Raw genomic sequence first — 22,022 nt, 5'->3', positions numbered from 1 at the left:
ATGACACTTAATGGAATTGAGCCATGGTTAATTCAATTTGTTTCACCTGTCAAAATGTCTGCCGTGAAAAAGGACCACCGTTATAATGCAGTAACGTTTCACCACAACAATGTAGGGACTTTGCCTTTGCTGCATGAGTATATACGGGATCAAATTCAATTACTGCTAATATTAAAAAAAATCTATTTTCAAACAATTTGCTCATAAAAACAAATGTCCATTACTGAAATAAATATCAAACATTAGTTTTAGTGTTTAAAAATAATTTCTCTTTATTTTGCCACATAAATCAGAATTTTAATGTACTGTTATACAAATCTTTCAATAAATTTCCTTCTGACACAAAAATAACCATTATGTTACACAGGCGCACGCACACACATACTACATGGACACATGCACACGCGCACGCACACACACACACACACACACACACACACACACACACACACACACACACAGGCACGCATGCTCACATACACACAAAACAAAATGCGCCATTCTTGATTTGGCACTTTGGACATATGGAGCAGTTTGCATTGATCTGCTGGTTTGGGTGGCCATGCAGTGCAATAATCGCTATGTTTGTAGAATGACATCCCTTTCCCTTAAGTGGGCCACACTCGCCTACACAGGGCCCAGGCTACAAATATGGTTTACATGAGACCACATCGACATGTACGGATCACATGAATACTGGTAACACAAACAGTTATGGCAGGAATATGCAAATGTTAGAAAATCTTAAAAAGAAACAAAGAGGTCCATACTTGAAAGCTCACCTCTGCTGCTTTGTTATTCTACACAACACAAATGCAACAAATCAACTCAAATTACAGACAAAAGAAAATGCACAACTTCAAAGTGTTTATGATATTGTGGGCATGAAATCCCCAGACTATTTCCTGCTCTAACAGATACGTAAAAATGTGTCTTTTGACTGTTCAAACAGCGCAGTGCCTTTTAGGTTGCCTTCTCTGCACCACGTTACCACATTTTCTTGACTAAATCCATAGAAATTTCTAATGAAACAGAAATGAATCACATGGGTGTCTGTTTGAACTGCTGCGTGTAAACTGGATGATTTGAAAGGCTTAAGGTGAGCCGTGGACCAAAACAACATGGGGAACCAGTGTCTCTTACACCCTACAGTAAATGCACCCTGAAACATCCCTTAACGTAAGTGCACACAATATGAAATAAGACCATTCACCACAACAGCTGGTCTATGTCTTAGAAGTTTGTACAATATTATGATGTCACATACATAAATAACTGTAGCGGATTTCCTCACAGACAAACGCAAATTGCACACTTAGATCATTTGCAGCTGGAATACAATGTGTACTTTTATGCATTGTGCATCAATTTGGAAACTTTTACATTCAATTGGTTTGTAATAATTATAGCAACACAACCTTTTAACAATTAAATACGTCTTCAGTGAATGTGGTAATCCGATTAGATTTCTGTTACATTTGTAGGATTTAGAACAATTAATTAAACTGTGCGAGTGCTCAACAGTGACATTAACAATTCACTGTGTTTCCCCAATTACACAATTTTATTATTATTGCATTCATTAAATAGTTTTGGATACTTGTATTACAGAGACAAGACATTTGAACACAGAGGAAACCTGTTGTGAGAAAATATGAACACATGGAAAAAAAGAAAATCACACCCCTGAACTCCATGTCAGAAATCCTTAAGAAAGAAAAATCTAAATCACGACAGGGTAAATTAACTCCCTTTGAAACACATTTATCTGATGAGTCATGTTTGTCAAACAAAAAGCAGCAGATATGAAAAATATAAAAAAGAAACAGAAATCCATTTAGTAACTCTTCAGTGCCTCTTTTAGATTTTCCACTGCTGGAGGCAGACGAGATCTGAATTCCTCTTTGGGATTCTGTATGTCAGGCAAAGTCAATTCATCCCAGAAAAAAAAAGCATTGAGAATGGATTTCAAATAGTGTTGTCACAAACATCTAAATACAAAACACATACAATGTGAACTCTTCTCCGATAAAGATTTTAAAAAAGACATAGAAATCAAACAATGTTTTGAGGATCCTAAGGCCTGTTTGAAATTGGCAGCTGATGATAAAGGTTATGTTTCTTTTACATGAACACATTTTTTCGGTTTCCACCTAACAGAGGCTTGTATCCAGACAATGACAAAAACCCTCCACATACCTCACTTCTATTCTGTTTGTATAACATGACGCCACAATGGTGAAACTGCATTTAGGTTCTTGCAGCGTGTCATCCAACTGTTATTTCACCAGACGAGTACATAGAGGGTTTAAGGCAGCTTGGAAGTCTTCATTTCCACTAATGTAATGTAAAGTAACCACTATCACTCATTAGTTTACACTGTGGCCATTGTTACATCCTGGTCTCTTTATCCATGTCAGAAGTGTGATTGCTGTCATCCTTGCTACTGGAAGTTTTGACAGAACATTGACTTGTGTTTTCTGTCTGTTAGGATTTTCAGAGCGTCCGATATTTGGTTCTTTGTCAGGTAAACAGACTCGCCACACTCCAGCTCTGGTTTCTAGTTCGTGTCAAATGTTTCTGCTGCTGAAGGGACTGTGTCTCTGTCCTGAGCCTCATGTGGCTTTGTCTTTCTGGTTGCAGTTGTTGTCTGTGCTGTTGTGGTCTGTCTGGTTGTCCTGTAGGCTGTCCTTCTGTAGGCCGTCCTGCTCTTTGGCCTGCCGGCGTCTCGATTTGACAGGTAGAGCCAGTACCACCAGAAGGCAGAGGAGATGTAAGCAGAAGTACCAGGACCTGCAGAGACATCCCAAAGTGAGAATTATCTCAACACAGTTTATTATAAAGTAGTAGTTGGAGAATAAAACAAGAAATATGTGCAGAGCAAATTATTGTAAGTTAGTTTCTTAGCCATGCCGCTGGTGGAAGGCAATGTTGGTCAGTCGGTCCACCACTTTGGTCCAAACTGAAATATCTTAAACAACTATTGGATGAATTGCCATTAAATTTTGTAAACATCCATGGTTCCAAGAGGATGAATCCTAGTGACTTTGGTGATCCCCTGACTTTTCGTCTAGCGTCACCATCAGGTCAAAGTCTTAATTTGTCTGATGTACGGTATACCAACTACCTACAAAACTTATGACACTCCCAACAGCTTCAGCTGTACTTTGTGTTTAGTGCTAATAAGCAAATGTTAGCATGCTAACACACTAAACTAAGATCGTGAACATGGTAAACATCATACCTGCAAAGCATCATGTTAGCGTGGTCATTGTGAGCATGTTAGCATGCTGACGTTAGCATTAGCGCTGTGCCTAAAAACAGTCTCACAGAGCCGCTTGAGTGGCTACAGACACAGTCATGGATATTTTTCAGCTCCACCTCCTCCTTCTCCCACACCCCTGCTCCTTTAATGAGCCTGTCTAGCAGCCACGTGCAGTCCTCATCTGAATGACACTGACCATTGTTGGGCCTTTATTTCATGGCAGCGGCCGAGCAATGTTAGGGTCGCTCATTTTATTTCCCCCTCATCAATCCTCCTCATCCTTCATTCATTAAGCTGCCTCGTTAACTGTTACAGCCTGACAAAAGGGAACCAGGCTATTAATGAAAAAGTGTTCGTTTCTACATTGTGGCCAGTAACTGCATTTACATGCTTAATATAACAAAACTCACTCCACTAATTACTTAAAAGCAGAGGCTACAGTATTCTCTCTTGAACTCTGATATTCTATACTCCATAGTGTCAACAATACAGCTCAAAGCAATATTATGTCATATCAACACACAATTCAAACACACACACCTGTAGAATTTGAGTGAGGGTCCCACAGCAAGAAGGACAAATGGCGCCACTGTGTAGCTAATGGCAATCTGAGTCCATGCCCACGTGATGACATCATAGATGCACTTATACGAGTCAGATCCCAGGAAGTACGGTCTGATGTTGTGCCTTACCTGGAAGAAGGAAATCATCCTGTGAGTTCTCAACATCATTTTCAAGTAGATGAATCTATGAACTTTAAATTGCAGTCCAGTCCTTCCACTGTTAAGTAGACTTTAATTGAACCAACTGACCTATTTCCTGAAATCTTGCGTGGCAGCAGGCATTACTGCCTAGTTCTGCTTATAATCAGCTCATCCTTCTCTCCACCCCCCCCCCCACTCTCTCTGTCTTTTCCCATCTCATAACTCTTCAGAGAAATCTATCTCTGAACATGTCCGTGTGGCAGTGGCCAGAAGTTTTATGCTGTAATTGGGTCAATGGTCTCCTTGTCCTCCTTTTAGATAAGAAAGTCCCTGCAGGAACTCACCTGCACAACAAATTGAGTGTGCTGGCATTTCAAATAATCAACCCTTCCCAAGTAGAATATCCAGAATTACAGTGTGAGTTTCCCCCTGTACCATCACTCCACTGTCTCTACATAAATATCCTCTTGTCTCCCGCTTTCACAAGACTGGAGTGAAGAGGTCTGGCTTAGCAGAGATTAGTGGTAATGGCCTCACATTTAAACATGAGTTATATGTGGTATGCTACTTTATCATCATCCCCTCACTCTACATAAAGGTATTTCATTGTGTGTTTGTGGGTCTGCTAAGTAGCAGTGGTAAATCTAAAGAGCTCTTAGACTCTTGCAGAATGATGGAAAATCAAATAAATATAATTTTCTGGCAACATTTCTATAATGACTGGGTGATTCACTCTATGCATTATGATTCCTGAGCTGCAAGAGCATAATGTACCAATCCAGAATTATGATTTCTATCTATTTGGCTGAATCTGGCTAGCTCCAACAATAGGTACTGTAGAGACAGAAACAGTGTGTGTACTCACTGCACGTGCAGCCATGGTCATGGCAATGCCAGTGAGGAAGGTCAGGTAGTAGCCGGGGTACACCCCGTGCCACATGGCTGACAGCAGGAAGGTGGCAGCCGTGGGGTTGATGGCACAGCGCTCATAGCACACCCTGGGGAGAAGACCGCCATGACACACATCCAGTGTTTGGTCAAAACAATTCAAATACAAACAGATGAAAGATTTATGCAGATATGACAACAACCCTCTACAGCCAGGGCTCTCACAGAAGCTGAGCTAGGTACAGTATCACAACCTGAATCATTTTACCTTTTGAGCCAAAGAGCTGTCTGGATATTCCAGTTGTCTAGGAAACTCTTGAAACTGGTGGCAAACTGAAATTGGACCAAAAACAATATACGTTTAGGCTTTAATTAAAAAAGGCCTTTATCTGGATATAATAGATCTCATAAAAAGAGCCTGACCTCAATGTCCAGAATTCTGAGATTCGATATCAGGTCCCACCGTGGGGACCCATCTTTGTTGTATCCATTGAAGCCAAATCCAGCAGCATTGTTGATAGCATCAGCTGCAGGAGAAAGGTGCAAATGTCTCTGAGTACTAGAACAGCAGCAGTAAAGGATGACAACAGCTCCACATCCTTAGAATACATTAGTTTGTGAAGCAGTGACAGAAACAGATGGAGACGCAGCATCACATGGATTTGTCATTGGTAAGAATGAAGAGCTGCAGTTCTCAATTCAACACTAGATGGCATTGTTACTTCAGGAAACACTGTTAAATAAGAGTTTTTTTAAGGCTGTATCTCAACATTCTGTACTGACTACTTTAAAAATAACCTAATTCTCTGAACCCAGAACAGATCAGTGAGTTCATACCACTCAAATGAGTAGCAGCATTGAACAAAACCAAAGTAGTTATGCTTCTGTATGAAATTCACATCACTTTTAGCCCTGCTTCATACACTCCAAATTCACTCACTTTGTACTGAGAGTCGAGCAGAGTCTTCGGTCTAAGATCATTATTGAAAGAAGAAGACAGAGACACACAAAGGCCATCCAGGCACTTTCAAGGGCAACAGACTGTCACGCTCCCAGTCTCTTTTGACAGCTGTTATTTGATCAAATATGTGATTCTGAAGGCCAATAACAACAAATGTTTCTCTCTTCCTCTTCTACCAGAGTTTTGCTCTTCTACACTTTTACATGTAAAGGTGAAATTATAATTACCACTAACGTATTCATTGTTTGCTTGTCTTCTTGACTCACCAACAATCAAATAAAAAAAACCATCAAACTCACCTAGTGTCCAGACAAAGTAGTACTTTGGCCTCAGGGACAGCATGGCCAGGTAAAGGTAGATGACCTGAAGGTGGAAGGGTGTGGAGTTGACAAAGTCATCATCTATGGAGTGCTCCACTGGGAGCAGCTTGCACAGCGACAGATAGATGGCCAGTGAGATGGCACATGTACACAGCTTAGAGATGACATCATTCTGGGTGGAGGTGAGAGAAGAGAGTGGGACACAAAGAAGCAACCCATTATACCATATTATATTCAAAAACAACAATAATAACCACATTAGAAGACATGATACTTGCACTTCAAAAACTCTGGTAAGTTGACTCGAGGTTGACTCGAGTCCTTGAGCATTCTCTCATGTTTTATATTTAGCAACGTCTGTGTTTCGCTCTCTGTTACTTTCTCTTCTGAGACAAACACACACTCAAATCTAGGAGTGTAATTAAATTATTAATGCATTATGCAGAAAGAAAACACAAATAACCTTGAGGTTTAGACATTTGAGTCGTTAAATTCTCAATAATGTCTCAGCTTCTCCAAAGGGGATCAAATGCATTATAATTACCCTGCACGGCTCCACTACTGTATGGGCCTTTTTCAAACATTACTCAAATATGCATTTAAAAAACAATTGCATAGTTTAGTTCAATTTTGTAATATCATATCCACTCTTTCAAGTACTCTCTTTGAGGGTTTAAAGCATTTTAGAACATTTTTCACCAACTCTAGCTGAAAGTGTAGGTCTATTTTACCACAGTGATGTTTGCAGACTTCTTACATTTATGCACTTCTACTCAAGTGGTAAAAACTGTGTTGTACCTTGGGTGAGGGTTCACTCTGCTTGTACTTCCCATTCTCCTTGCCGTTGGCGTTTTCCTGGTGGCGTGGCTGGTAGCCCGTGCCTTCGATGAAGGCCATGTAGTCGTTGTAAGAGCAAGTGGGACCTGCCAGGATGCCCATGAAGTTACAGTTGTAGCTGAGGTACTCCAGCAAGCTGGGCATCCGCCTTGAGGACCACGGACAAATAAGAGACAAGAGCAAGATTTAGTAGGAAAAAAAGTTAGAAGATGTTTTCATATAGTGCAGTAGTGTCAAACACTGACAAACCAGAGCGGTCTATTCTATTGAACTGTCCAGGAAAAGAGGGAGGGCCTGAGTGCTTTGACGGACTCTGAAGTTTTTTGTGGTCTCTTACCCTTCTGTGCTGAATTTAATCTACTGGGTGCCGGAGCAATCTCACTGCCTGAACAGGAGCTCTCGTTTCGACTGCTGATTCCTCACCTTCCCAGTATCCGTCTCAGAGTTAGCGGCTGACTCAAAGTAGCCCAGTTAAGGTTTATGAAACAAAGGTTTGATGCCTCACACACATACTTGAGAGCTTATAGGTACACTGGTCAGTGCTCTGTCTCTTGTCTCTGTTCTGTTTTTTTGTCACATATTAACTCCCTGTTTGCTTACAGAAACAATTCATCTGCCTACGAAAAAAATCAAGCTTTTTACATTGTTTCTGCACCTTAGCTGCGCTACCAGCTCTAATAGAACCGGTCGGGGAAAGAGATCTGAGGTTATAATGCAGGATAGATGGAGGGTAGGGCATTCCAGCAATACCGGTCACATGAGAGCAGTGAATGTGTGGTTTCTTGGATACCGAGTGCCTAACAACTGCTGGATAACACCAGAGAGAGCCTGAATGTGGTGATTTCCTATCCAGAAAGCAATGAAGCCTTTATTAAAATAAAGAGCATCAGTTCTTTCACACTGAGTTCATCAACTCTAATTCAAGACCATGTCAACTTTTTAATTCAACTTGATTGAATGAGCCCATCCCCCTGAAGCAGTAAAAACATACCTGAGTCACATACCTGATAGCTAGGTATTTCTGACTGGGAGTCAGTTGCCCGTCTCGCTTGGTCAGACCTACAGACAGACAGAGATTCAGGTCACATTAAATAAAGCTGGAAATCATTGTTTCATTCAATGGTAACACGGGGCATGGATAACAGCATAATACACACATTACTTTGACGTTCATAGTAGTGACAAGTGTTTGCCAGGTATTGCAACCAAACCCAGCCAGTGTCAGAGGAGCGTGCCATTGCAACACATGAATGGCCCTCTAATGTAAATAACACCAACTTCCTTCAGCTGAGGTGGCAGAGGACAGTGAGTGTGAGAAAGAGAATGAGCAAAGAGCAGAAAGAAAGGATGATGCAACAGGCAGCTGTGTACATAACCTCATAAGAACTCATCCTCTAACACAGGTTATTCCGGTGCTCTGGTAATACCTTTGCGTTGGTTGCTTACTGTTAAATTAAAAGAGGACACCTTGGCCAGATATCCTGATAGCAGTTATTGTTGTTATCGAGAAGGTTAGTAAAAGCCCGCTCTATTTTATGGGCTGAATGTCTGGGTATATTTGTTTTAATCAGTCTAGTCTTTGTTTATGAAGATCTGCGGCTTTGCAACTCATTAGATTGGACACTCGTTGCCAGATTTGGCAACATGGGGTGCGTATACAGTTGCGTGTGTGGCTCATTGTGCGAAGCTATGTTTAGCTAGATTCTGCTGCTCCTCTAGCCACAATTAAACCTCTGATCCCAATCAAATGAATGAAAAGATGAAGAGTGAAGCTTCACTGTGCCTCTAATAAGAGTTGGAATACGAGCAATCTCTCTTAAGGATATTACTGTATAAAAATATGGCAAGTGTATGTGTGTGTGTGTGTGTGTGTGTGAGTATAAACAGCAGGCAGGTATCAGGGTGTGACAGTTCTCTGAGGATGGGGATTACAGTCTTAGTTTCTCATTAGACTCACAGTTGCGAGGAGAATCAGTGACCTTAACAGAATTTAAAACACCAGGCCACTCTACACTGCATACACATGCATGCACCTGTCAACACACACATCAATACATCGACTGTTATTAGACTGCTGATTGTGTTCAGTCTAGAATATCCTGAGGGGACTTAAGACTGCAAGTGGGAACTAAAAAGCTGCGAGTGACTCTCATCATCTTCTCAATCTCGAAGCCTCTCTGACACTTGATCACACTTGTTTATTTTAACCTCGGTGTTAAGTCTCCATCTTTATTTATTGCTCATTTAGCACATGTGGCGGTTCCATTACAGCAGAAAATTTGTTTGAAAAGGCTGACTTCAGTATTAGCCAGGCAAATGACAGGACCACTGCATATTAGCTTGGTTTACATTTTGCTAATAAAAGATTAAAGTGTTACTATCCACTTTTTAAAAGTATGCAGCCGAGTTCAAATTCAGCTTGTGTTTAAAGTCAGCCATTAAACTGCTATAAAGAGAGAGAGAAAGAGTGAGGGAGAGAGTGCATACTTGGGCATTACCCCATTACATAACTGTGTTTATGCTCTCTTTCTGGTTCACTAGTCCATTGTCGGAACTGACAACTGGCTCGGAAACGTGGCCATGTGATCTGTTTTTAAACTCCTGAGAGAACTGAACCATTTTCACTTCTGTCACGTCTGCCACTTTGTTTTTTGTTGTTTTTCCACAGAAGAAGTGAACACACACACACTGAAAACACACATGCTTCGGAGATGCTTTGATGCTCGTCTTACCATCATGTATTTCAAACGCCAAGCTTGTAATCTTCTGCGTTATAACCATCATGGGCCTAATAAAGAGCATCAAACAGAAACAGAAAAGGGCCATGTTAATATTGTGAATTTTAAAAACACTCTACTCAGCACACACAACCAGCTCACCACGGTGTTTGACTTTTTCTTAATAAGCTGACATTTTCTAATAAATGTTTTTCTCACATACTTAACCTTTATTTTGAATGCTTGATTTTTTAGTTTAGTTAGCTAGCACACAGTTATTCAACCAGTATTGTTGCATTTTACACAGGGAGCTAATGGCCTTAGATGCCAATTCATCCAGTAATAATAGCACCAGTATCAGCTGCAGTAATGTCTCCACAATGGGAAGTTTCCTCCAGGGTAATTGCAGACCTTTTCTGAACTTCCTCTAGCTATTCTTCTTCTCTATTCTTTGGGCCTAATCCAGTCCTATGCTACTCAGCCCTTTTCCTCTTGACTTAATAAAGCCATTCTCTATCAAAGAACATTGTGAAACCTGCTCTCATGTGCTTTAGCCTGTATTTAGAAATAAACAACCTTTCTGTTGATGTTTGCAAGTTCCTGACTAATTTCTTACATGAAAACTGCTGGTGGCAGCATCATGTTAAGCTACAGAGTCAAAAACAAGCAACAGGGCAGAGATTGTCTGGTCTTTTAATAAAACTGTTTCAAAGGATTGAGGAAAATGAGAGACTCCCTGGTCCTGCAAAACAAAGCACATTTGCTTATAAGGCTCGCACTGGCATTTAGAAAAACGTGACTTTGACATTTTCAAGAAAAACAGAGGGACAGCAGACGAGGTTGCTGAAATAGTGAAATCAGAGGCAGTATGGGTTTGCATTAGGTTGCTTAGCAACTAGCCACCCCCACCCTGCTGGGAGTGCAGCCTGTCTGCTTGAATTGTCAGACAGTCTGGAGGAGTGGGAACCAACCACAAGGAACTATAGTCGCTATCAACTGTGGACACAGCAGCGTGACACGCTCTTGTTTCTGTGTAGCTCAGACTGGTTGAGTCATATCTAATATTCCCCTGACTCTTAGTGGTAACTTCTCTTTTTTCACTTGTATTCCTTTAGCAAACAAAGACCAATGGAGGTCCTCAGTTTCTAATTAAGAACCAAAAAGATTATAAAGAGCTCTGTGGTCTTAGTGTAGCTTACCCTGTAAAATCTGCAGAGTACATGCCATAGTCAAACACATAGACTCGTGTGATCTGACACAATATCAGATAGCCAAGCGTCACGATGAAGCAGTACCTGTACAGAGAAAGGAAAGAAAAAGAGAAAGGAGAGAAATTAATGATTACACAGTGTATGTAGGTAAAAAAAAAAAAAGTGAAAATACAGAAATGTTGCATTCAGAAGCCAAAAACAACTATGCAATCTTGGTGCAAATGTTCTAACGTTAATTGTCAATCTCAATTTTAGGAAGGGCATCTCAATGCACTTTTAGTTCTGAGGAGAGAAAATAAATAAACTTAGTGCATCCCTTTGTTCTCATATCTGTGGCAGAACAAGGACTTTCTTCCAGTACAGTACAAAAGACAGTGGCCTCGGGAAGCGGGCAGAGCTATGGAAAGGGGAGGGGGTTGAAAATTGGACAAAAGGGCCGAGGAGGCTCCAATAATGTGTCACCGTCAGCGGTTGAAGACAAAGGACAAGGCAACCTTTTAACAAAATACCAAAGACAGAGCAGCACTAAGGCCTGTTGTACAAAGCCGTTTGCAGAGTCAGCTCAAGTCAAAGCTAGCTAGCTAGCATTCCTCTGCTGCCGACAATAAGAGGATTGTGCTGCTCTGAGAAGGAATACAACACACCAGCTAGAGCAAGGCTGCACTGCTGATAAGACACAACGGGACCTCTTGATCATGGGAGCCTACTGTATTTGCAGTCCAAGACATCACCTTATCTCCACTGCCAAGCATTTATAACAAAATAAAATAACCCACTCACACTGCTGCAACATGAAAAATGTTCAGACTTTTCAAGATCTTTTCTCTAGTCTCTAAAAACTCAGACAAAGATTACACACTACTGTTAATCACAAAACCCTCAGAGAAGGCAGAGAAGGCACTGTGCAGAGGAGATAATTATAATACAATCCTGCTATGTGCTCCTAGAGTTCTGTGTTTGTATCCAACCCACACTTGGCATGTTTTTCAGTGTACACAATATTTTTCAGAAACACGGCTCCATGTTCCCAGACCAGCCCTACAGCCACAGGGCTCATCTAAATGTGCTGCATGGATACATTTTGTAATACTTGTTAAAATAATAAATAAGCCCCAAAACACGCCACACAATTAAAAGGTTCAATCCCAGGTAATTGAATTCATAATGGGACATGAAAAGCAGAATTAAACTGCCACTCATTCACAAATGTCTCCTATTTTAGGTACTATTCTCTGCAATACACTTAAAACCAACGAGGCAAAAATAAAAGTGAATATAGTAAATTATTTTCCCCGTTCAGTGATGTGTTATACACTGTAGAAAGAAACACCAAAGCGAGTGACAATATCCTGTTGCAGACCACTCCAGCAAAGTTAAGATAAGATGAACAGAGTTACCAAAATGTTTAAAATGGACATTTTAGCAGAGCAAGAAACCTTTAGGTTTTTCTGATGACTCTGCTAACATTTTCAATCCTTAGCAACAACCCCATTTCACCAAGATCAGCTTTCTCTACCGACAGCACACAGCTGCAGTTATCAGTGAGGATATGAGCTGTATCTGCTGCAGCAGCAGCTATATTTGCAGTGGGCCCACCAGGGATCCTGTCTTCATCCTCATCTGATTTGTGTTTGTGTAAAACATAGCTCAGAGGGGGGTGTTTCATTTCCACTCAAGACATCAGATTGGAGCCTGGGACTAAAGTAGGCTGGCCTCCCACTGTGGGACAGCGGTAGACGGGTCAACATGCAGACAAGGAGCCACACAGGAGCCGCAGGTATGGCTACACACTGTACATGGAGCAATGAAAACGAAAAACAGGCCATAAATAAATGTCTGAACACTCTAAGACCTTTCTCTGAGGTTGTGTACACATAGTAAATGCCTCAAGGCACACACACACACACATGCTTGCTCAAATGCATACACAGATCCAGAGGAAATTTCCATCTGTTCAGCATGCAACTGCGAGGCAGTCATTTGCACACTTATCACCGTCAGATTCACAGTCATGCTTTCACACCTACACTAATACAAATTCCAATTAAATATCATGCTTATGTTACAGATAGAATAATATGAGGATAAGTTGGCTGTAACTGGAGTTGTATACAGAGTAATGGAGTGGTTTCACGAGTAGGTCAACCATCATAGAGAGCTAATGTTCATTGCCCCTCGCTGGAAAGTGTCTGCTCTGATTTAGTGTTCTTGGGCCGCCTGTTTGGGAAACGAGGCTCAACTGTTAGCATCACCCTCCCCCGTCCTCCACGACAAAACTTGTCTGAGAGCCACTCAGTGGACCCCCACTGCTTCAGGTAGGAAACAGAAACATATAGACACTATAGCTGGCTTGGCTTTGGCTTTAACTGTGGTCCCCAAACTGTGGGTCGGATCCCGCACAAGAGGTCACACGATACATCTGAGGGGTCGCCAGATGATTGACAGGATAGGAAAGAAGAAAAAAACACCCCTAGTACACATATTACACATACAATGCTGTTTGAAAGCATATGAACCGAGGTTGAGCATTGTAGAGTTTTCTATTGTTTTACCATTATTTCCTTATTTAATCAGAACCAGTATTTTTATATGATATAACAGGTGTATGTTTATCAATTCCATATACTTTTTTTCTGAGGAAATCAAATGTGTAGTCAAGACTATATGCAAAATATATTTTTAAAAACTTTTGTAGGTGCAAAAGTTAGTGAACCCTGAGCTGCATTGCTTAAAACAAGCAGGTAAATACAATCAGGTGGGACAAATTGGTGGTTAAATAACCAACGACATGGACCAATGAAATGAGAGATCTTTAGGGAAGAAATTGGGCAGCACTGATCAAAACACAGATTAAATCAAGTCAGTTTAGTCTTACCAAAGTGAACCCATATAAGTCAATCATGCCGAGAGGAAATAAATCTTAGGAAGAGGGTAGGGACAGCACATTTGTCTGGGGAAAGCTACAAATTCATCTAAAAAAAATTGAGTTCCATCGGTCCACTGTGAGGCAGATCATCTACAAATGGAGAGCACTGAAAATGACTGCAACTCTTCCTAGAAGTGGACGACCATCTAAAATATACATGTTGCAAATCAATAGAGAATATCCTTAAAGAAAATAAACAGACTACAATAGAGTACAAGGATCACTTGAGACTGTAGACTGTATTTACATGAAGCTTGACAGCATGTCTTGTCTGAGTTATCATAATTTTGTTATGGCTCTTCTTAAGCACCTGTTTCAATTAAAGAGGGCCCTTGCATTACTGTCATAGCCATTGGTTACACCATATCTCACGATTTCACAGCTCTCTGTGCGTCTAGAACATTCTCTGTCTGCTCACAGCATCCAACAGGTGAAAAGTCACAGAGAGTACGGGAGTGGGAGAGGGGAAGAGTGAGAGATCCAGGGCTGCATGAGAGTGAATAGTATGAAATATGACGCCTCACCACTGACTCAGTCTGGAGCCACACTAAGCTGGGTTTACATTCACAGCCATTCCCACAGTGCAGAAAAAGAGCTTTTAGCAACTCCATAAAGCTGTCCCTCCCCCCCCCCAAGAGCCGCGTATCTGAGTGGGAGAACAACAAATAGAGGGCAGACGTCCTGCCACAGTGCACTGGTCTTGGGAATTGTGTGCTGTTGAGTGTGTTCCCAAAGTTTGTCCAGGCCTAACTGTTGTCACTGCAGCAAGCAAGTCTCATGGTGGAAGGTGGTATTGGAGGTAAATGTCTCCATATTCAGCATCATACTGACTCATTTTATCTCTACTCAGCGGTATTATCATTAGCAAGAGTTACAGCATGTTATGTAATACTATAAAAACATAATGAGGAGGGATAGCTTGCCGGAGGGATGGAGGTGAGAGTTTCACCAAAGGGCTACTTCTATGACTGTTTTTATTGGGAGAGTGGAGCAAAAAAAAATCAAAATGTAGTAGGGGACTGTATAGAGAGAAGGAACTACATTATATACATATGCGTACAATGTCCTGACAAAGTTTTGACTACCACTGCAACCAATTCAAGTTCAGTTCAAAGACTAAAGGCCATGGGTTAAACATTGGGAGGACTTGTATACTCAGTACAGAGCCCCAGTTAAATCTCAACCTGTGGCTACGATAATAAATAATTTGTTATGCAAAAACGCGAGGCAGTGGGTTCAACGCCCTCTGCAAACATGAACATGTCAGTGCGTCCTGCCTCTGTGGTTGTCCTCTTCTCTGCCTCTGCCCCTGAGCTGCACCTTCATCCGGGGTGGGGGGGGTGGGGGGTGATGGAGGTGTGTTGGCTTTTCAGTTTTATAAGAGCTACAGTTAATAGGGAGCGGCCACTGCTTATCTACCCACGATATACACGATACACAAGGGACAGAACCACCAGGCTAAAAGCACACTAATGATGTTTGCAGAGGGTTAAGCTTCCAGGAATACTGTGATATGACTTGGGATGTAAAACACTGCTAGATGTTGAAATGCCATATTCTAATGTAGATAAACACCTGTCCTGTGTTTTAGATCACTGTCATTCTGTCATTGGGTTTTGAGTCCTTTCTTTCTGAGGGCAGTCGCTACTGTGATTAATGTTTTGTTAGCATCTATTTAGAGCGCTCTCCCCAGGGGGAAACATCTACTGTTTACACCTGCACTCATAACCTTGAATTCTGGTAAAAATAACATCAAAGACAATCTGTGTGTGTGTGTGTGTGTGTGTGTGTGTTTGTCTTGATGAGCCATGGTCACAGATGGAAGCCTGGGGGCAGAATCATCGTCATCGTGACCCAGGCTCATATGCCTCAAAAGCACAGTCAAACGAATGAAGACGCGAACAGAAGACAAATCCATCGTTCACTATTATGAGGTGTTTACATTATCTAACATCTAATCTGACATTTCTGACAAGATTTCAGTTTACTGGCTTTGACAAATGTCTTTGTCGTTTAATGTGGAGAAATTATGAGGCATTTTACAATTCTGCGTGATTTGGACACTTACAGGAACCGTGAAGCCAAATAACAATTTTCTGTGAAACCTTGTAAATTTTTTAATCGAATTTGGTATTTTATTTCCACTCCACTCGCACTTACTTGTGCATGTGCTCCAGGCCAGCGAAGATCATCACACTATAGGACAGACCACTCTGCACCAGGAAATGGAGGGAGTACCTGTGGAGAGACAGACCCATAAATGATAAGGCACTTGATTGATCTCATATTCACCTTTTAACTAGACTATACTAGACTTTATTTGCTCTCTGTATTGCCATCCACACCCTGCTTTGCCACCCCATACAGTCATGAGGAAGAGGAAATGACAGTATTATGAAACCACAGTCACACCATCAGCCATGTGAGGCCAGACCTTTGTAACCAGTAATGTGTCATCTCCAGTCACCGGGCAGGATAGTGACAGTCACCGTCACACTATGGTCTTAACTGATTCCTTATTCCTGACTCCTTATATATACATAACAGTGAACTCTGCATGAATGTGTGCGTGTTGATCAATCTCTGACTTATATCCACCCTCCCGTGAAGCACACATACAAGCACAAACACACAGTTCAACAGCAGCAGCAGCCACCAGATGGGTCTTTGAAGGGCACAGTGTGTGATGCTACAGACGTCAAGCCCTCCAGGAGAGGAGAGATGCCACAATGTGTTAGTGGTGAGTCAACAAAGAGGGCAAGGGCATCAGGGGCTGGCAGGGAACAAGGGAGCACAAGCTGGGTGAACTGAATGAACTGCCCAGCAAACAAAAGGGTTAAGAATGAAGTTATATCTGAGGAAGGGAGACGAAAAAGATTCTTTCAACTGCTCAACAATCTCAAAATGTGTTCACCAGTGACATTCAAAAACAAGCTTGACAGAGTGGGAATACATCCTAAAATAAATCAACACTCTGCAGCATCTGTGAGCCAGATCCTCTGGGGCTGCAGCCAGGTGCCCTCTAAGACAGAACAGGGTGAGTGTTTGTGCGGTGAAAGCCTAAATTATTATATGTGTGCGTGTGTATGAGAATAAAAGTGTGCAAATGCAAGGCCGTGCATAGGCGCATTCATGCATTACGCACGAGCAAGCTGCACTGGCAGACGCTGATTGGGATCCTATAAACAATTAACATGTGCATGGCTCTAAGTTGCTGTGACCTTAACTCTGCTTGAGAAGTTTATCAAATAATTACACCTGTCTTTTTGAATCACTCATTTCAATCTCTGCATCATTATCTGGTATGGTATTGCAAATTTAAGTGATTAGAGCACGTATTCCTGTAATTAGTGTATAACATATTATACTTGGCTTAGAGCACTGAGCCATGGACAATAAATACCATATACTGCCTTTGTAAAATGTATCTGCTTATAGATATTTAAAGGGGCTAATGCTCTATTAATTACTGAAGCAAATAAAACTCTTTGGCAGGCATTCCCAAACATAAACTTAATTTATTGATTGTATTTTTTGGACAAAGAGACTGTCGCATCTTGGTCAAATGGACAGGATAAGAGTCCTGAACTCTGTAAATAATTTTTTTTTGTTCATACAGAAGAATACTATGTCCGTTTTCTTTCTGATGCACACAAATTTTTCACAATACTTGTTTTGTTACCCAATAAACCAGCACCCATTCACAGCTCAGTGACTATAGTACAGTCATTTTACTTGTGTTGTCTTACTAAGTCTATGTTTCACTTCCTTATTATATATATATATATATTTTCTTTTTATTGCTAGGATGTGGTGACCATCTGGTGACATGTTCTGATTGCAGAAATTAACCTACGATCATATTCCAGTATGGGTGAGCCGATGGGTACTGACATCTCCAGTGCTATTGTATATATCTTTTACCTCTACTTGATCCTTATTTTTCTAATGTTGAATACAGATTCATGAAATTGGGGTGAGGAAAAAGTCATTGTAAACATTTACAACCACCATCTGAAACATTCACCTTTAAAGTACAGTAAATTAGCAGCATAGAATTTAAAACATAATAAAACACATGGAAATAAATGCTGATATCTACTCAAGTTGAGGGCCGACCCTCTACAAAAGATCAACAGATATCAGTCCATACTTTGGTTTAGCAATAGGAGTTTTGTGTGACACTGTCATGCCATGCTTGAACTACAGCATAGTATTGTTTCTGATTCAGGAATGAATTATACTGCATCCCCTCTCCTAGCCACAACAAATAACCTGATCCAACCGCAGCTCAGTGTCAGTTGCATCATGTACATGAACCGTCTGTTGGCAGGGTGATCAAATAAAACCCTATCACCTATAACCTGATGACCAGGTAACATTTCACCTGGTTAGCATTTTCCCACACACACACGCACAGCGGGACTTTGAGAGGCACTCTGCCAGAGGTACAGTGGGTTGTCTATTACAGGGCAATAGCTTTCTAATTGGATATCAGTTACTACCCTATCGACCAATTTGCTTTGGCAAGGATGAAGAGAATGAGGACGGTGTGAGGGAGAATGAGGAGGGAAAGGGCAGACGTGAGAAGAGAGGAGGAGGATGATGGCAGACAAGTAGCAAACAAGGAAACGGGTGTAGGATGATGACAGGAGAACAAAAGCAGAATAAGAAACAGCAAATTCACTGGAGTGACTGATAATTTAAAAGTAAGACAATGAAAGAAACACTCTTTACATATCAAATCGATTACTCGAAACAACTATCACCAATGATACACTGCTAGAATTGAAATAGCTAATTTAAAAAATGCTGGACATTGTCTAGTTCCAGCTTTTCTTTCTTTCATGTAATTTTAATGGAATATCTTTGGGGTTTGGACTGTTGGTTGGACAAAACAATACATTTGAAGATGCCACCTTGGGCTTTTGGAAGCAGTGAGGATCTTTCTCCTCTATTTTTGACATTGTATGAATCAGTTCATCTGAAAAATAATTGGCAGATTAATCGATAATGAAAATAACCATTGTTCCCCTATTTAAAACACTTAGGCTCTATTAAATAGCTTGTATCACTTCCTGTTGTTCAGCTGTATATATTTTGTTCCCACAGATAACCAACCAAATGTAGAAAACAATAAAAAAATATGAATCAGGTCAGTGAGCCATTTCAGACTGTGTAATTGATTACTGATTAATGAATAATTAACACTGAAATTTGAAGCCATCTATTAAGCAGTTAATCAAATTCACATAAAATGACACAATTAGCCAATTTGTTAGTTCATAAATATGTTGAACTATTGTTTCAATTTAAGGATATATTAATCAAATCACTTAATTACAAATCATTCTAAAAGGGAGTCTAAATGTGACATTATGAATGCAATATGACCGACGATTTATTTTTCATTTGGCAGATGTGTATGTTCACTGCCTTATCATTTACACTTCCTTCTCAGGTAACAATTAATTATTATACAATGTGCAATCAGGTTTCTATCCAAATCCAATCAATAGGAGCTCTCACTAGCTGTCGGTCCTTACAGAGTCCCCCGATCTAGCATATTAGCATGTTGCTAGTGCTAGCAAGCCAGCAAAACATCAGGGCTGGGGTTCCCTCAACATTAGCCCAAGACCAAATTGAATGCAAGTATGGCACACAGTTTCATTTCCTATTCAGTCGCTTCAGATTTAGTCTTTCTTTCTATGACTATATGTCAGTAACCTTTATGCAGCGCAGTCGCAAGACGTGTTGCGTTTAGCCGAGGGGGTGTGACGCTCTCTTTTGCTCAAACAGAAATACTTTTCACTCCTCTAAAGGGTAAACCTATATGTAATTAATACAGCTGATATTAGGCTGCAACTAAAGATAATTTTCATGATTATCATTTTCTGACTAATGAATAAACTGTTTTGTCTATAAAAAACACAAAATACCAGTAGTGAAAAATGCCCATTATGATTTCCCAGAGCCGAAGGTTGTGTATTGAGATTGCCTGTTTTATCTGAAAAAGATATTCCATTTACTACCATGTACAGTATCACAGAAGCTTAGAATCTTCACATTTGAGAAGGAAACAGCCAAATGTTTGGCAGTGTTGCTTGATAAACTATTTCAAAGATTAATCGATTATCAAAATAGTTTGATTAATTTTCTGTCAGCTAATCATTTCAGCTGTAGCTGAAATGCTCAGGTACATTCTCTGAGGTTTATGGAGAGGCATTCTGGGAAATGTAGGAAATAACTAACTGAAGCAAAATTTCATTACACTTCTTTATATAACATTTCCTTTCATTACATAACATTACATAATATTTCATACACCAACACTTGAACCATGGCATTAACAACATCCTTTCAAACAATCCAGCAGCTTATAGTAGTGTACTACAATAGCATGGAATTGGGACATGGCCAAAGTCTGCAGGAAAATATCTCACTAACAAAATATTGTAGGAAGAAATTCGGAGGAAGGAAGGAAGGAAGGAAGGAGCAGAGTATAAAATGACAGTGATGACAAGAAAAGAGCTGTGGGATAAACAGAGCAGTGACTCACCAGCCAAAGCAGAAGAGAGCCAAGTAGAAACCCAGCAGAGTGGCCACCACATGTCTGATGAAAGGACTGGTCTTACTGGGATGGAGGTAGATCCGAAACCACACAGCCATCAGCAGGGCGAACAGCTGACCTGCCACAAAGTTAACCTGCACAGAGGGACACACAAAAACAATGTTACAGAGGTATGAAATCAGGATGAATAGCTTGAGATGGGCCTGTGCCAAATTCTGGTATTAGAGCGATATTAGGGCAGGCCAAATAAATAGTGGGAAATAATCAAACTGTCAAAATAACTGTGAACTTATAAAAAGGAAATATGCCAGATGTCAGTTGCATGAAAGTAGCATAAAAGGTCTTTATCAGTGCATGTCTCCTTGATGGTCCCCCAAGGTGATCACTGAATGGTGAATTAAATTGCTAATAAAAATATAAATGGCTGCCACAATTGTGTCCTAAAGAGAAAATTCAGAAAGTAAAGCTACAATAGTTATCCAGAGGGGTTACACGTTCCAATTGTATGTCAGAGCTTAAACAGGAATTTAGTCTTCGTGACTAGCTAGAGGCTAACTAGCTAGTTAGCAAGCTAACGTACTTCGTGCAGTTACAATTTTCTTTCTCAAGGTCATTAAGATTGCAAAAAATTGCTTTCTTGACAGTAACTAAACTAATAAATTATAAATATTTTGTTGAAACCCTCTGACTACTTCTGTGAGTAATTGAACTGTCATCTACATGATTCTTATGGTTTTCTCTCACATGTGAAGGTTTTGTTGTAAAGGGGCTAAAATGTGCAACAACACAGGTGTGGTCCACTAAGCACTATCGCTTTCTCTCTCCCAGTAAACAATAAGACAACAGATATCAACCTTTTATATATATATATATATATAAATATATAATTGTATATAAATACTTTCTGTCTGACAGGTCATAGTGCAGCTGGGTTAGAGTGGGTGTTTGAGACCTTATTTCATCTCCTAATGTCTCCGAATGGCACGGCAAAGAGGCTTTACTCCAAACAATAGTGAGATTGACTGGATCCATCGAGGGGAGGACAATGGAAACCTCTCTGTTTGATTAACAACACTTTATCTCTACCAATCCTGAACCATATGGTATAAGATAGAAAAGAGGGTCATATACAATATATTACGTCCTATTGATCTGACTGGGTTGAGTTATCCTGTAAATGTAATTATTTTAAGACTTTTTGATTAAACCACCATCATGAACATGACCTACCTCTCTGTAGACAGTCAATTATCCCTCACTGACATCATTACTGTAGATAATACACAGCGCTGTGTTTGTGTATATGTCTGCATATGTCCTTTCGGCCCATAAACAGTGATGACTCAGGGATGATGTTTGATGTGTCTTGCTATTAAGGATTTATGCGTCCCATGTGGCTCAGCTATTCATCACTCTTATTATCAAACTCCACACTTGCACACACATTTACACATCAGCACAAAATGCAAAAAAATTCCTCTCTAAGTCAGCACTCTCTGCCTCCAATCTCCCTTTACAAATGTTAATGCACACACAGACATAATACAAGGCCAGTATGAGCAATACAAGAGCTGTTATTTCAGTACAATGACATCACCTCACATTTGTGGTCATACATGGTC

The 22,022-nt window shown here is 40.5% G+C and overlaps 1 protein-coding gene across 1 annotated transcript in view; it reads right to left on the bottom strand.

Moving 5' to 3' along the window:
* Positions 1–261: 261 nt before the first annotated feature.
* mboat2a (membrane bound O-acyltransferase domain containing 2a) overlaps positions 262–22,022 on the bottom strand; it is a 40,048-nt gene continuing 18,287 nt past the window's right edge. The window contains exons 2-13 of the mRNA XM_070920008.1: positions 20,389–20,534; positions 15,990–16,067; positions 10,892–10,987; positions 9,708–9,763; positions 7,980–8,034; positions 6,937–7,123; positions 6,118–6,310; positions 5,281–5,384; positions 5,126–5,190; positions 4,835–4,967; positions 3,806–3,957; positions 262–2,793 (exon numbers count right to left, since the gene is read on the bottom strand). Of these exons, the coding sequence (XP_070776109.1) occupies positions 2,616–2,793; positions 3,806–3,957; positions 4,835–4,967; positions 5,126–5,190; positions 5,281–5,384; positions 6,118–6,310; positions 6,937–7,123; positions 7,980–8,034; positions 9,708–9,763; positions 10,892–10,987; positions 15,990–16,067; positions 20,389–20,534 (1,443 nt within the window). The 3' untranslated portion in view covers positions 262–2,615. The remainder of the gene's footprint in view (positions 2,794–3,805; positions 3,958–4,834; positions 4,968–5,125; positions 5,191–5,280; positions 5,385–6,117; positions 6,311–6,936; positions 7,124–7,979; positions 8,035–9,707; positions 9,764–10,891; positions 10,988–15,989; positions 16,068–20,388; positions 20,535–22,022) is intronic.

The sequence above is a fragment of the Enoplosus armatus genome, chromosome 15 (genome assembly GCF_043641665.1).
Source record: "Enoplosus armatus isolate fEnoArm2 chromosome 15, fEnoArm2.hap1, whole genome shotgun sequence".
Lineage (NCBI taxonomy): Eukaryota > Metazoa > Chordata > Actinopteri > Centrarchiformes > Enoplosidae > Enoplosus > Enoplosus armatus.
Note: the sequence above shows the minus strand (reverse complement) of the source record. Positions and strands in the feature narration are given on the sequence as shown.